The following is a 16,980-nucleotide window of genomic DNA, read 5'->3' as shown; positions in this document are numbered from 1 at the left end:
ATTTCAGAGGTGGATTTACCATGAAGTAACTGAAGCCTAAATTCAGGGCCCTAGCTATGTGTTCATATGATTGGGTATTTTTATGAAATTTGGAAAATTGTGTATTTTATAAAATAGAGATATCAAACAAAATTCAACCAAGTAAACTGAAGATCTAACTGGCTTTAGTAAGCACCCCCTTTAGCAGGGACAGAGATACTCCCGAGGACTATAGAAAGGGAGAGATTTTTAAAGGCAGGACAATGAAGTCATAAACAGAAAAAAAGGATTATTTCTGGTGAATTCACCTTCATTTGGGAACAAAAGGGTCTTAAAAGGGAGTTTACCTCATCTTCCTTTGGGGATGGAGAGGGTACATATGACATTATATTATGGACGCTGACCAGAGAAGTCCTGATTACATTTCTGGGGGAGGTTAAAACTGCAGTTAGATTAGGTATGAAGCCCTGGTTTGGTGACCTGGCCAAGCAGAAGTGATCCCATGTTGGCCTTGCGTTTTTCTTTTTAACCCTTCTTATTCTACCAAAATTGATATTTCCCTTTTTTTACCGTGCAGGTTACACTGAAGATTAAATTAGATAATACATGTAAAGCTAGAACATGGAAAACACTTGATTAATGTTCATTAACATTATCGTCATCAACTATCATAGGCAATTTCTTATGTTTATTTTTCTCACTGCTACATACAATTGTCTCATATCTTAAAATAGTATGAATTAGAGGTGTTTAAGAAAGAACTTAGTATATTAATGGAGTTTTCTACTCATCAAATCCATTAAAAGAAATAGTATGAGACATATTAAGTCAAATGTTAGACTTACTGGTACAAACTTAAGAAGCAGTATATTTTAGAATTTAATCAAGACCATGTGTGCATTTTGGTGAAAAACCTAAGACATTTATTCAGAGAACACTGTGATACTAGTATGTATCAAGTAAACTTGTGTAAGTGAGATTTCATGCACTTCTCAGATAGCTGTTGCAAGACAGGATGTGTAGATGGTTGAACCCACCAGCATTACACAAATCTTATCTGTACAGAATCATCCAAATATTCAAGGATTTAGTAATGGATACAGACCATGTCACTTTCTGGGTCAAAATTTTACCATTAGGGATATATGACACCTACTTTACATTCACAATGTAAATCATATTCATGATATCTATTTCACTATTCATAATACAGATGCCATCATACCTTTTAATCATATACCTAGAAGTTACAGATATAAGCTATTACTATAAATTATAGTTAATCACACAAAGAATCACAATAAACATTATTGACTGGTGATTAAGCTCCACCTTTTGAATTTTGTCTATTTTATTTAAACAAAGGAGTTTATACATGCACCAGTTATGAATAAAATTCACCAGGAAAATATGACTCGTATTTCAGAATCACAACGCCATTTCCTGCTTCGCGCTGTGCCCGTTTAGTAAAACAGAATTGGTCACCATCTTCTTAGCATTGCTTTTCAGAGATGTCATACGCACTGCAGAAGAGCTGACGAGGTAGCTGGTTGATCTCTCTTGATAGGACTTCCTCCCACAACAGAGTTGGCTGTTGAAATGCCTCCTGAAACTTTCACTAAGCAGATAAAGAGCAAATGGATTGACACAAGAATTGCAAAAGCTCAGAACCCTGGCGACTAAGGTGACAATCATGTGGCCTAGAGATGGGTCAATCTCGTTATAGTTGAAAGACCTATACATATACAGGATATGATTTGGAAACCAACAAAAGATGAAGCAGCCCACAAAGACCAGGACAATTTTAGCCAGGCGTTTCCGTGTTTCCATCTGCAAATAAAGGGAAAGAGTCCCACTGTTTAAACAGAAAATGGAGCCAGCCACATCATGGAATAAAGGAGTAAAACTTAGCATAACATAGTATTGCACAGAAAATGCATCCAAAAATACAAAAACTTTTTCTCAATAAAGTGATGCCTTTAATGGTTTGATGAAGGCTATTATGGTCATTACTCTATTTTCATTTTAAAATATTTGACAGCTTATACAAGACTAGATGAGAAATTATTAATAAATGGCTATGTCTCCATGTTAAAACTGATTTCAAAGAATTCTCTTATTTTTAACTATTTTCCTTTTGCTTAAAGTCTTATTGTGTTCATTATAAATATAAATCATTTCTGTTTGTATAAAATCCAATGAATTAATGAACCATGGAATATATTCAAGTGTAGTGGCTTTCTTTTTTTTAATCAGAGTATTTTAAATAGGAAAAACCTATCTATTAAAATATGGCATGATTTTTTTAACCCTTCCTACATACACACACACACACACACAGAACTTGAGATTTAAACTCCTGACCCACATAAATCAAAAGCATCTGACATAACTATCAATCCTTTAAAAATTACTATGTTAGGCTACCTTTAAAAATAAAAACATATTTTCTTTCTTTTCATAAACTTGACATACAATGTTTACTTTTTTACAGGAAAGTCTTCAGGAAGGTGATAAAATAAATTCAAATATTTGACATTAACTTTTTTGATCTGAAAATCATTTTCTAACATCTAAGGGTCCTACGTTGAGTCGCCATTTGTCTAATTTGTTTAAATATTCAAATAAAGTAACATGACTGTGAAAACGTAATTTATCAAAAGATACTGCTATTAGGCAACACGATGTTCCCTGAGCTGAAAGTTTTGGTAGTCAACTAGAACATGCCAAAGAAACAGGAGAGTTTTACGACTGAAACAGATCTGACCATTGGGGGTAATGGTGCATGGTGACAGGGAGGAGCAAGCAAAGGTGCAAGGGAAGAGGGGTCCAGCCCAGGAAGCGGAGTGGGGTGCTCCAGTTGTATCCCGGGGGCATAGGTTAGGCAGCCTGGCAGCACTAAGGAGGCCAAATGTGAAGTTTATATTACTAAGCGTGTCCACCCTAACAAGTGGAACATGGGTGGGAAAGTGTCATGACCATCTGTACTTGGAGATCCAAATGCACAGGCAGGCTGATGGCATTGACAGTTACTTCTCAGCTGATGCCAAGCCCAGTTACCCAGCCAGAGTTTATAAATCCCAACAGTCCCAATTAAACTAAGTCCCAATTAAAAACATGGCAGAACTGAGGCCATTAAGAAACAAGTAGAAGTGGGAGGATAAGAGAAATTCACTTCAGCAAAGCAAAAATTCAAATACCCAAACCAAGATACACATTAGATCCCAGGGCTCTGAATAAAAGGATTGTATGTAAAGAAAAAGTACCTGGATGTTTTTGCTTCAGTGATATTAGATATTCAGATAATAAATCTACTCATTTATCTACAATTATCTTAATGATTGTTTCATTTGTTAAGCCTTTAAAGAAGACGTGGGTCTGTGATGTTGACGGCCATCAATAAATAGAGGTTACCTCCATGCAAGAAACCTTGTCCAGATTCTGCTGTTCCCAAAATACGCAAAGCCCCAGCCTATGCCTTCATCTATAGCCCAGCAAATTGTAACGACCTACCATTCAACTTGCCTTCAAACTGGGGAAGAGTACCCATAACTTTCCTGTACCTACAGAACTCTTTGGAAGAAGTTCCTCACTAGGAGCACACAAATGTACAACTGGAAATTCTGTTCCACTGGAACACTGTTTCCATCTCCTTGTGGATTAACACCATAGGTTTTACCTGTAATTAGTACTATCTTTCTTTAAGGAATAAAGAGTGTATAAGGTGCGTGTGTAATTTTAAAACTAGTATGTAATTATTGTAGTAAAAGCTATAAAGTCAAGTTGACCAAGAACACATCAGCACCAGCCCACCCATCCATACTGTCACTCATGTTCTCTGCCCTCTGTTCCCAGGGCCCCATTCCGGCATCCTTCCCACACCTCAACCCCAGATCCCAGGCAGTGTCCTACAGTCCTTTCCTGATGCATCCTTCTCCCAGATTTTCTGTCAAACTTAGTGGGCCAATGGGAGAAGAGACAATAGATAGTTCAATTTATGCTTAAAATGTGACAATTTTCTGGTTGATTATGTTCTTTGTATGAACATTTGCACATAAAATAACTCCTGAAAAGACATGAACTTCGAGCTGCCCAGGCCCCGTTGGCAGAAAACTAGGCTCTCAGAGGGCCTTTCAGAGCTACGACTTGAGCCCAGGATCAGAGAACCCCACCCCTCCACCCTGGGCATCCCTTCTTGTTCAGGCTGCACACATCCCAGCGCCCGGACCCTGTTCTAATCCCATGGTATGGGGAACCCATGAGGCAGAGCACAGAACGCGCTCCTGTGCCTGACCTACGCACCCCAACACACACACACACCTACCCAGCTTACCTGTTTTTTGGTATGTTCGTTGTATTCTCCAGGGAGGTTATGTGCGCTTTTAATTAAGGTCTTTGCAATATGATAATAATAAACGCTAATAATAGCAAGCGGTATGAGGAAGTAGACCAAGAAGATGAGCACTGAGTGAATCTTCGGGTGTAATTCATCCGTCTGAGGGTAGGGTATACACGCTGTGAAGCTGCCGTTTTCCACGCCACCGACGGGCGCCACTTCCGAAAACACGGCTTCGGGAACTGCCAGGAGCACGGAGAGCACCCAGATACCCACCGCCTTGGCACAGGTGCACAGCGCCGCCCCGGATGTCTGCAGGTCCATGGGGTTTACAATGGCTCTGTACCTGGGAAGACAACGTCTCAAATTACTCTCTTAAGAAGGAAAAACAGGAAAGGGAGAGGGGGAAAGAGAGACAGACATAGGAGGAGAGTTGGGGGAGGAGGAGCAAAGAGAGCGGAGGAGCGGATGGGAGAAAGGAAGAAAGAGAAGAAGGGAGAAATCTTACTTGCTAAGAGAGAGGCGCGAACACGCCATTACTCCCTAGCTGTCTGATAGTGCACGGATTACCTAACAACCCTGGGGTCGCACTGTCTACAAGTCATTCCACTGCCTATTAGCACAGAAGACAGGATGAGAAAGGAAAATACTGTGAATGGTCGTCTCCCAAATTGCGGTAATTTGCTTACCTCTTTCACGAGTTTTTTCTAAGTCTGCATATCCTACAAGTATCATCACATTGAATATTTTTATTTAAATACTTTTATTTTCAAAAAATCTGTCACTACTGTAATTGCCGTAACATACAATAACTATAAAATATAAAACACCCACAAAATAATATTAAATGCCACCCTGATACAATTTTTAGCCTCTGAGCATGAGTGTCCCACCTGTTTCCCTAAGGTCATTAGTAGATCTTAGATACTAATCAAGACTTTCTCCATAATTCAGTCGTAAGAACTGAAAGTGGAATTTCATTGTGTCTTTATAGTTCACAGTTATTTAATGCAGAGACCTAGACCATGAGATCCTCTCTCCTCCATGTAATGCCGTCATTGTGGCCCAGGAGCCACACCCACACTCCAGGGCACAGTGGCTTAAGCAGTGCAGTCCTCCCATAGCTAACTGAATCATACACATAATGCAGACTAACCAAAACTGCATGTAAACCTCAAATTACTTGTATTTGTATCTGATGTATTTAAGTTATAGTGTACCTAGGGGGTTAACAAAATACAGTAAAAAGTGATTTTAGTCAAATAAATCTGAGCCATTACCTCATGTCTGATACCCTTTGGATAATCACTGAAGGTCTTTTTCTTCATCTGTTAGTGGAGATAAAACACCTCCCTCAAAGTTTTGTGATTAGAAAAACATGTGCACAGCACCTATTACAGCGCCTGGCAATTAGCGGATCCTAACCATGCCATGATCCTGTACGAACCACGTCATGATCTTTACCTTCTCCTTATTTACACTTGATTTTAATTCTAAAAATTCAGAATATTTCAAGCAAAATGTCAAGCAGTTGAGGCCTCCTTCTGAGGTTCTGTAAAGATGCTTGTCATTCCCCATGGGAGACAGGAACAGCTCCCAGCCTTGATCCCACTCAGAGGGGGGCCTCTCTTCTTCTTTCCTTCCATCATGTCATTCCCACACCCTCAACAGAAGATTGGCAATTCCACTGGGATTTAGAGGGTGTTCCCATGGAAAACAGGAAACACATAGAAATTAAAGTAGAGCAATAGCCAAGAGCCTCAATACCAAATTAAGTGTCACACAGGATGCCTTTTACCCAGACTTAGCACATGGCAGAGGTTAATAGGCACGGGTTCCCTTCTCTAATTCTGCTTAATTGCCTGTTCTTAAACTGAAAAAATTGCAATCGCTAACTAACATGAGCTATTTTTTCCTGTTTCTTTTTTGCTTTTTATCACATTAATACATTCAAAGAAGTTGGTTTCTTTGTTTTTTAAATTGGAGAGCACTAAGATCTTATAAAGAGAAATAGGAGTCCCTTGTTTCATCTCAGGTCCTGCTCCAGAGCTAAAACAAATTTCACATCATTACTTCCCCATGTCTAAGAAATGTACCTCTGCCACTGTCTCTGAATTTAAATACTACAGACCTTAGCTCTTCATATCTTGTTATGCTAGTTGAAGATTTTCTCTCTTATGCTACCTTTCACCCCCCATTCCCAACTTCCTGGTTTAGTAAATTATATTAAGTGTTTATAAAATAGTTAAGGCATAATTATTATGACTGAACAGCTATCACTCACTGCAGAGTTAAGTAGTATATGATGATGATGTTTCTTTCTTCTGCAAGTCTCAGATTTTCTTAGAGTTGCTATTTGAGCATTTTTTCATTTGCATAATTATCCATGAACCTGAATTAAATTGTTTTCTAAATGTGCTTGCACCACCTTCTTGAATAATTGGAGTCCTGGTGCCTGAACCTCAATTCTTCTTAGTTTTTCATTCTGCCAAGCTAATCTCCACCTTCTTTTTGGCTTTATTGTTAAAGATATTTTATTAGTTTTAACGTCCATTCTCTCTTCTGAATTTTTTATTTCTGTTCTCATATTTTTAATTTCTAGAAGTCCTAGTTTTCAGTCATTCTTTGGCACAGCATCCTATTCTTATGTCATGGATGTATATTCTTGCTATGTATCTATGGAACTAATTAATAAAATGTTTAGTTTTCTTCCCTTTCTAGCCTAGTTCCAAGTTTGGTTGGTTTGGTTTCTTTATGCTGGAATCGCTCATCATAAATTAGACATTTACTGCCTGCCAATTTGTATTTAAAACCAAAGAATCAAAAAGCTGATCATAAATTATTTTACATGGAGGAGGTGGAGAAAGAAGTTTCAGGGGCTGATGATTACTACAAATTGATCAATTAAGTACCCTTCCTTGTAAGAGTGTCAGAAAGCTCAAAGAATATTCTAAACTTTCTTTCATGGGTTTAAAAAGGAGAAGGAAAACATGACTCTCCCACCCTCACTCCCACCCATATCTAAGCACATACTATTGCAGAGGCACTGTAATAAGCATAATGGATGTTGGGGAAACTTCCTATAAGAATGAAAGTTAGAACTTTCCCATCCTGGTAAGATTGTCATAGTAGAGCTAGCAACAGATCCTGACTTCTTGGTTTAGGGAAAGAAAGAAACCCATGGGTATGTAAGGCATGGGTAGAGGAGGCCATTTCAACAAGGGACAGTTCTTAGACACCTCATGTGGAAAAGGAAAACGGACCACATGGATCTTCTCCTAAATGAATAAGATCCTCTCTTTTCCTTTGATGAAAAGGACATTACTGAAAATTCTATAAAGCTAGAAATTATTGTTTAAAAAAGCAGGTTACTGAAGTGTCATTATTACTACTAAAACATAGCTTATAATTGTTGAAGAATAAGTTCATCACCAATCAATATTTCATGTGCATCTTTCAAAGGATAAAAAGTAAAACAGAGTGCAGATTCATATGGATGTGTCTAAACATGCTTCCTTCAACTGTTTATAAAAGTGTATAAATGAAACAGTCCCTTGGCACAAAAACTATCTCATTGAATTTAGTAGCATAATAGGTATGGGTGAAAAGTTATGTTTATGGTTTTTCCTTTCAGACATTCTCATAAAGGTATCCCTAACTGAAAAGTAGGAAATAACCACCTAAAAAGGACTCAAGAGAACATAATCACCATTCATATATTAAATATCAATGACCAATATGCTTCTTCATTAATTCCTGTTCTGAATCTTGCTTATCACATCTGTGCATAGTCTAAATGTATGTAAAGGGATAATTAAATGTATTCATATCATAAAATATGTAATGAGAATTAGATAATTTTTGGCTTATGTAAAGTCATCGCAACATCTTAAAATCTCCATCTTTACATTTCTGCTAACTTCTTCTACCTTTACACTACCCATAGTTTCTTTTTGTTTTCTTATCAAACTTTCATTTATCAGAGGCCAACAAAGAGTTTAAATGGGAACAATCTGAAGAATAGAAGGACAGAAGGGTATTGTGGAAGTAAAAGAGAGAGGGAGAGAATTTCAAAAAGAAGTATAGGCTTCTGTGTCAAATACTCCCTATAAAGTAAAGAAAAAGCTCCTGGAAACCAGGGCCTGTATCTCATAACTATTGTATCTAAAGTGCCTGACCCACAATAGGTTCTCAGTACTTATTTGTTGAACTAACAGGGAAACGTGACGTGGTCCGAGCAGCAAGATCACTTATAAGAGCAGCTTTACTGGAATGGGGTTGTAGTTGGATATTAGGTTGAGATGATAATGGAGATGAAAGATGGAGACACAGGCTAGTCTAGGAATGCCTGAGCTGGGTCAATATTCATAATAACCTGGAGTATCAGGTTGTCCCCTAGACTTACATGCAGAGTCTCCAGGATGTAAAATGTAAGAGTTTGCATTTTACTAAGATTTCCAACTACTTCTGAATATGTCAGATTTAGAAACCATTTTTTGTAAAGATTGTGTCAATAAGCACCTTTCCACAAGCTGCGAGTGAGGTTGTCTAGTACAATGGACACACACACACACACACACAGCAGTGGACAGTATCTGGAATCTGATAAAAGTTCAGTGTTTGAAGAGTCAGATGCTGCCCTTTATGAAATGTCATGTCATGTTTTAAAGTATTGATATCTGACAGCAGTAAAAGTTACTCTGAATAAAATCACTAAATTTATCACTTAAAAATATCTGTGCATTATCATACAATAGAATTTTTTAAACTATTAATTACCTTTAGAAAATAATGTAGTAAGTGGGGTATCACTTTGGAAAGGGTGAGAAACGCTGGGTTCAGTTACAGTGGGATCAGTAATACTATTTGTTCCTTACTCTCAAAAAAATCACTTTGTTCTTAATTCACTAAAGCATATGACTTAAATGACATAAGAATTTCATGAGAAGGGGAATGACAATGACTAGCTGTGTTAATGAAGGCAGTTCATAGTCAAAGGACTGGGGAAAGCCTATAGAAGGTAAGGAGATCATCTTCATCAATTTTGCAATGGGCTCATTTTGAATCCAGTGCCTATTTTCCAATAATTAACTGCGTGTGTGAGTAAATATTGATCTGAATTAATAAGTGATTTGTCATCCTGACACATAGATGATATAGTAGATGTAGTTATACAACAACCTGTTTAAATATGCTTCCACATTAATTATTTCATTTGATGGGATAATCCTGTGCAGTGAAACTGATTAGTGTACTCATTTTACAGAAAAACTCATTGAGACTAAGGGATTGAATGGTCAAATGATCACAGAATCAGTAAGATAACCAGGATTCACATATATCTTGTGACTATAAATTCTGTATTTTTTTAACTATAGCAGAGAATGCAAGTGAAGAACTAAATGCTTTATCTGTTCTTTCCATTTTTACAACTTGACCTTGTCATTTTAAAATCAATGCTATTTTTAATTAGAAAGACTTAGCTTATATTTTTAATTATGTTTTCTCAATTTAATGATTATTTTATCGTGGAAAAACTAAGTTTTAACAGTACTAGCAAGCAATGTTTCATATTCTGTTAAGTCATCTCTACAAGCTACATGTTTATAACATCTGTATAAATATTTGTAATCATCTCTGGGTTGTGCTTTCATAATCTAAAACTGGTTCCTAATGAGGTGTTTAATGTTTGGTTGTTTCTTAAAATGTGGTTCTTCTCTAAAAATTAATTTCAATTAAATCACAATCATTAAAATGTTAATTTTCAAAACATTCCCTCTAAACTTCCACAAATGATAAAAGAAAGTAAAGTTGAAAAAAAACACTAAAAGTTGAAAAAAAATTTATAATGGAAATCCACATAAGAAAAAATCAAACAGATAAATCAAGGGAAGTACTAGGAATAAGTAAAGGTTTAGTATTTATTCCTACTCCCCATGACGATATATAAATAACTGGAAATAGAAAATATTGCCCAGAACCTCAATACATCAGTGGTATTCACAAAGAGTAGGCTAGTGACCTAGTAAGAATGAATATTTTGTATCAATAATTAAAACAATAAGTTAAGAGACAGCTCATTAAGTTTGAAGCTAGCAACATTAAACCGGGTCTCACTTTGGAGCATGGATTGAAACTGAAAATAACCTTAGTTACATAGAAACAAATGAGAAAAAAGGAACAAAACAAACAAAAAAGAAAAGGAAATTTAGTGAACACATGTACTCTTTTCTATAGGAAAGAAATAAATGGACTTTCCAAATACCAGGTCGTCAATATAGTTGGAAAATCTACCCAGATTTCTCCAAAAAGCCAACAGCAATCTTCTGCTAACATAAAATATTTCTAAAACGTACAAATTGATTCAAAAGTAAAAATAATAATGTAATGTATATACAACTACAGCATACAACTATTTAACTTGTACTAAATATTGGATCAATCATTTTCAGAAGAGAATCATCTGTATCTCATATCAGCATCATTTCCAGAAATGCAATAAACAAACAAACAAATAAGGACTAACTAAAAAAAAAAAAAGGGTAAGAACTTGCTTAGAATGAGGAAATAAAAACACAATTAAAATTATTAAAGATTTTGGAATTGGTCAACCCTATTGAAGAATCAGCCATAAATTAAAGTGAGAGATTTGTCTAAGATGTGGTCACATGGAATCGTGTGACAGGCAGAGCACTGGAGCGCTGACCTGACCATGCCACAGCCTCACTAGTGCCCCTTCTTCCCTCTGGGTCTTTCTCTGCTCAATACTCAGTGAAGTAACAGGATCCCATCTATTGGCCCTCAGCTCTACAGTTGAAGAAATTGTTCTTATTTTGCAAATGAGGGGAAAGCTGCTTAATGGACATGTGTTTTGTGCTGTTTTATCATTTTCTCCAACTAGAACATTTGGACGACAGATGCAGGACTACCACCAGATGCCATAAACTGAAGGCTGGTGCATTCCCTCCTTATTATATAGTCTGTTCCAAAGGTTCCAGATTGAGGTGGATGAATAATCTTCAAACATCATACAGTCATATGCAAATTATGGCAGTTGTGTGAATAGTGTGAGAATTATATACAGAACTTCTCCAGTTCAATGTGTGAGATTCCTTCTAAGGAGAAGGGAAAGGGAAATAAGCTAGAAATATTTGAGACAAATAAATAAAAGATACCTGACTTACTAGAGTCAAATATAGCAACATCTAATGAAAAAACATACAAATTTAAATTAAATCTAAAAATTAAGTGCAAATTACAATTCATCCCTTTTCTATGGCTATATAAAAATAACAACTGAGCACTTCTTATGTTTTCCTTTCTGTATTGGCAGCTAGAAAGCTCTCAAATGTACTATTCATTTTTTGTGGAAGTATTTTTTGTGAAAAATTTTTGTGAAAGTATGGGTCACCTCATATTCTTCAACTTTTATTTTTCCCTATACCTGTTTTTCCTCCCTTTTTTTATTCCTGTTGTATGTTATTTAAATCTTTATGTTTAAGCTGTCTTAAATTCTTTTAGAAGAACCTGAAAATAAATAAGTCGCTGGTACCATGGGTTTTCTGTCCTCTTAGGTACATAGGCCAGTCTGAACTCTCTGGAAGAGTTTAGAATCATACTCTGAGTGCCAATCTTAGCACCCACGAGAGGCAAATGCTTCTTAATGTACTGTCCAGGGCTATGATCAAAGAAGAAAGCGTCTCCAATCAGTGCCAGCCAGTTAATTAGCACCTGAGCTTCAGTCAGAAGTTTTGGTAAGAAACCAGGATAGATAATGGCTCTCTGTCCTACCACTGGACCAAGACCGAGGAAAAAACCTTCATAAGGCCTAGGGAAAAGTAGACCTAGGGCCTATATTCCATCTGTTTCAATTTTAACAAATAATCATATGGAAGAGAACATTTGTTTGCTTTGGTATAATATCCAAATAATGGTAATGATTCAAGGTTCAAATCAAAAAGAACTTGCTCAGCTATGGAATTAAATGATTACCCTACAGAAAACAAAAGCTTGAAATTATTCATTCATTAGCACTTCAGCCAGATTTGGTACAATATTATTTTTGTATTCAATCCAACATATCTGATACATTAAATTAATAGTAATTTCAGTTTGTTTCATAGGTTTAAATTTTTAATATATAAATACATTTTAGTTAACAGCTATATAAAAAACAGAATAAGGAATTGATAACTAGTTTTATATTTGTAAGTACATGAAAGTATAAAGTTTTCCATTTAGCACTAGGTACCTGTGGGATTTTTTCCTATAAAGTTACTTGCATTTTATTTATGGGCTTTTCAAGGCCAAAAGGTCTTCAAGAATCAAAGAAATAATATTTTATGTTTGGAAATGCAGCTACTGTGATAGGTAATAAAGAAGATATGTACAAATGCTAACTGCAAGCAAAGTATGGCTTTTGGGGCTCTACTTCCCTAGTATCAGAGCATACATGCTCCGTCAGTGGGGGGTGGGAATGTGTGTGTGTGTGTGTGTTTGTATGTGTGTGCAAAACTGCTATAAACATAATACAATAGAGAATCTTCAAATGCCTTTAAACAGCTATTTATTGTAAGCAAGCAAAAAAAAGTACATTTTCAAAAAAGTAACAAATTTATCAAGATAGCAGTACAAAGTAAACCAAGATCACCACTATCACCATTTCAGATCATGCACTGTCTCTCCTCCTTCCGTTATGATTATGATATGCTTCTGGGGCATATCTACAGTGGACACAAATGATCCTTCCTAACAATATATCAGCTGACACTCCTCAAAAGAGTTTGGAACATTAACTAATAATCACAAGTACTAAAGAGTGTCACCCATACCACCCTTTGGCCATATCAAACAAGGTGATTTAAGCTTCAAAGTAAATTCATCAAGACTGTAATTCTTATTTCAGTCTCTGCTATCCACTGATGCTGTCATCAGTGATATATAACACTTAAGTCTCCACTTCACAATGGGATTTGCTTTGTGAAATCAAATTATCTTCATTTCTTTTTCTACATTATTGTGATCTATGTTTCTAAACTCTCAACCTTTATTTTCTTGGGCAAAGACATTTAAGCCATCTCATGAAAATAGGATATTTGATTTAACAAACAATTGAATGTGTTCATTAAAATCTCTAATACAGGATTTTTCTAAAAATTATTCTATTGCTTCAGTGTTGCTTAATTTTGAATTCAAGGTGTTTCTTTTATTGCAGTTACAATTAATTATGCTTTTTCATTCTATTGAATCTAATGAATCATCTTTGCAGTGATTTTTCTCTTTTTTTTTACTCTTGGGTGCTTTGTTTTAAAGTTAACTTTCAGTTTGTTATTAAATAGGAAAAATCATTAATAATTTCTTATACTTGGGAAAATGATAATGTGGCTTAATGATGAAGGGTATGGTCTTTGAAGTAGGTTCAAAAGCTTGCTCCATCACTGTGGGATTATGAAAATGTTAATTCTCAAGCCTTAGTTTTTCTTAATTTCAAGCCTCAGTTTTCCTTACTTTAAAATGGGTATGATAATAGCACCTACTTCATAGTGTTGTGGTGATAAGAAATTCAAACAAAAAAGTTAGCACAGTGTGAAGTACAGTTAGTCTCATATTAGTTTTCAGATCCACAAGACATCAAAACATTTGGTGAGATAAAGTGTTAGGATATCAAGTACTGATCAACACTTGATTACAAAGTTCTGGAAAAAAGAGAAGTGTAGACAACATATAACAAAATATTTTCAAACTGTTTCAGGTGCACATTGGAATATATTGTGTAATTTCATCTCCAGTTATTCCAGTCCCTTAATTTGTATTTCCAAACATACACTCATGGGCAAGAGCAGCCCGTGGCTGAGACAAAAGAGGCACCCACCTTTCTTTATCATTATTATTTAAGGATCCATGCTCTCTTTACATAGTACACCAGGCAAACTGAAAAAGTAAGTAAATATATAAGGACTCGTGTATTCTCTGAACTTTGTCAAAGCCAGTTTACCTGTGTCTCCATGACAATAGATTGAGAAAATTGGTGTAAAATAAACAAAGAAAAAGTCCTGGGTCTTGCTACTGTTTTCCCTTTTAAAAATGAAAGCACAATGACAGTAATTTTAACTTTTGTGTGATAGCTCTTCATTAAGTTTTATTCTAATTATTTTGTTAAGTAGAACTTTTTTAACTTTCTAAATAAAATTTGTCCCATAAAAGAGGGCAGTTAAACTAAAAAATTCACATTTAATTGTGGGACTCACAGAAAACTTTTAAAAAGATAACAGTAATGGTGTCATATAAGCAAAATGAGGTGCATAATTTACCCAAAGACACCTATTTTTAAAAGAATGTGGTTTTAGAGGAATATTATATAAACTAAAGAGTCAATAATATTTGGTTTAAAAAGACAATGATTCTCACCTCTCCACTGAATATTGTCTTTCCTTCAGTGAAGACTGACTCTTCAATGCCAAAGTGAGTAAGGGTGTTACAAATACTAGGACATTTACATGGGCTTATTTTTCATTAGTAACAGTATGCAAATTAAACACCATTTTAATCAAACAAATTAAATTGTTAATAACTTATGTCAACACCCAATGCCCAGAGGAATTAAACCACAGCTCCATACAATGATGCCTGCTTGGACATTTTGCCCCCAGTCCAATCGAGACAACCCTCCTGCTTAAATGCTGCAAAGAATGATATAGCCAGCCTGGGGTACTGGTCTTGGACCAAAGTCAGCAAGCCTGGTGGCTTCTCCTCCCAGCTCTGCTTAGGGAGCTTACATTTCCTGGGCTTTAACATCCTCCCCTGGAAAATGACACAGCAGATCAGCTAGAATAGAATAATGGACAATTCCACCCTCAAAATATGTGAAAAGCAGATTTTATATCAGAGATAAATTCTTTGGCACCATTTTAACATACTAAAATTCGGTACTTACCTGGTTGTGAGGAAAAATTATCAGTTGACTTGAGGTATCAAAACAAGCAGAATGTATAAAGTCATCTGTCTGTTAACTATTCTAGTTGTTTTGGCTTCAAATAAATAGAAAAATTAGGTTAATAAGTGTAAAAGATGATTCCCCTTAATTGGAAAAAAATTAAAAATCAAACATTTCCCTAATATAAAGGCATACGTTCTTACCTATCAGGTTATCAAACTATTGAATAAGGGAAAGTACACTTCTCAGGTTTTAGGCACAAACCAAAATCTTCTGCAAGGTAGTTGGCAGACTCGCACATTTATTCTATAGCTTTTCTATAAAATTCATAAAAAGATTCTCAAAGTGTGTGGAGGGGAAAAGGAAGACTAGGGTATGCAATTTTAAAACTACTTTCGAGCTAATGCAATTTTTATTATTTTTAAAGTAATTATTTCATTCTTCGCTTCTCAGTCCGTTTTACCACCTTTTGCTGTAATTCCCAGATACACTCCCATCCTCTTCTTCATCCCTGGCCTCTCCTTTCTCCCTCTCCGGTTACACTCCCCTGCCCGTCACAATCCTAGGCTCCCTCCCCACCTGTGCCCTCACCTGTCGGCGCTGAGGGCCGTGAGAGTGAACACGGACACCCCCACGGAGGTGAGCTGGATGACCGGGATCAGCTTGCAGCCCAGCTTCCCGAACATCCACTCGTCGAAAAAGTACCGCGAGGCGTCCACCGGGACGCAGGTGAGCAGCAGCAGCGCGTCTCCGGCGGCCAGGTTGGAGATGAAGATGCTGGGGACGCTCCTCATGGCGCTGTTGGTGATGAAGACCTTCACCAGCAGGATGTTGCCCAGCAAGCCCACCGTGATGATGAGCAGGTAGAGGGACGGGATCACACAGCGGATCACCAACTCCGCGGTGGTCGCGTCGGGGGTGGGCAGGAAATCCCTCTCCGACACCCCTGGAACGAAGCCGCTCCGGTTGGCGCCCGCCGGCTGGGAGAGGTTGCAAAGAGATTTGGGGGGCATGGTCTCCTTTCCAGGAGTTTTCATGCGCCCAGGTGCCCTGAGGGCAAGGCACACTGGGGCTCAGTGGATGTCCCTCTCTCCGGGACGAGTTTACTGTCCCGAAGGGGACAGGGCTTGGGGTGAAGTCTGTCCGCCCTCTCGTGCTTCTCGGCTAGAGGGGGCACACTGGCTCCTGCTGACTCCGAATTTAAAAAAAAGAAAGAGAAAAAAAAAAGGCAAACCAGTTGCGTCTTTGTTCCAGTCAATGGTTTGTTCTCGTTTATAGCTAGTGCAGAGCAGCCCTTTTGGGAACAAAGATTTATGCCCTGGGATTAATGAAAATACCTGCCAGACCGTTCGCTAGGAGGGGAGGACGTCACCCCGTCGCTGTCCAGCCAACCGCAGCTGAAACCCGGGAAGTAGCGCGGGGCGCTGGCACTTTGCTCATCCCACAGCTTTGCGCTTGTTACTGCAGGTCCTGCTGAACAAGCAGCTGGAGGGGTCTCAATCTTCTCTCACACTGCGTCCCTATACACATCCACCCTTACCCGCCTCCGAGCGGGAGGAGCCCCAAAAAAGAAGTTTGTGAACCTCTGAGGATTTGCAGTCTGAGATGGCAATTCCCTTAACGCTGAACACTGAATTTAGGAAAAAGAACAAATGACAAAAGATGAAGTAAATGAATAGGATTCCCTCGCACTCTTCTTCCTTGATCCATTTTTCTTACCCCAAACAGAGAA

At 37.2% G+C, this 16,980-nt stretch overlaps 1 protein-coding gene across 1 annotated transcript; it reads right to left on the bottom strand.

The window, feature by feature from the left end:
* Positions 1 to 728: 728 nt before the first annotated feature.
* Positions 729 to 16,421, bottom strand: NMBR (neuromedin B receptor). Its single transcript, XM_036879168.2, has 3 exons — positions 15,840 to 16,421; positions 4,313 to 4,661; positions 729 to 1,809 (listed from the first exon to the last, which is right to left on the bottom strand). Exons 1-3 carry the CDS (start codon positions 16,283 to 16,285, stop codon positions 1,408 to 1,410), a joined length of 1,197 nt encoding a protein of 398 aa, XP_036735063.2. The 5' UTR covers positions 16,286 to 16,421; the 3' UTR covers positions 729 to 1,407.
* Between the last annotated feature and the right edge of the window lie 559 nt (positions 16,422 to 16,980).

The sequence above is a fragment of the Manis pentadactyla genome, chromosome 12, assembly GCF_030020395.1.
Source record: "Manis pentadactyla isolate mManPen7 chromosome 12, mManPen7.hap1, whole genome shotgun sequence".
Taxonomy (NCBI): domain Eukaryota; kingdom Metazoa; phylum Chordata; class Mammalia; order Pholidota; family Manidae; genus Manis; species Manis pentadactyla.
The sequence above is the reverse complement of the archived record's forward strand: the minus strand, read 5'-3'. Positions and strand labels throughout refer to the sequence as shown.

Bases quoted from the DNA above. Each gene is read 5' to 3' on its own strand.
- NMBR (XM_036879168.2), bottom strand. From the start codon at position 16,285: ATGAAAACTCCTGGAAAGGAGACCATGCCCCCCAAATCTCTTTGCAAC. The intron at 4,662-15,839 runs GTGAGGGCACAG...TTGTCTTCCCAG, and splicing joins ACGGCCCTCAGCGCCGACAG to GTACAGAGCCATTGTAAACC. The intron at 1,810-4,312 runs GTAAGCTGGGTA...CTTTATTTGCAG, and splicing joins ACGAACATACCAAAAAACAG to ATGGAAACACGGAAACGCCT.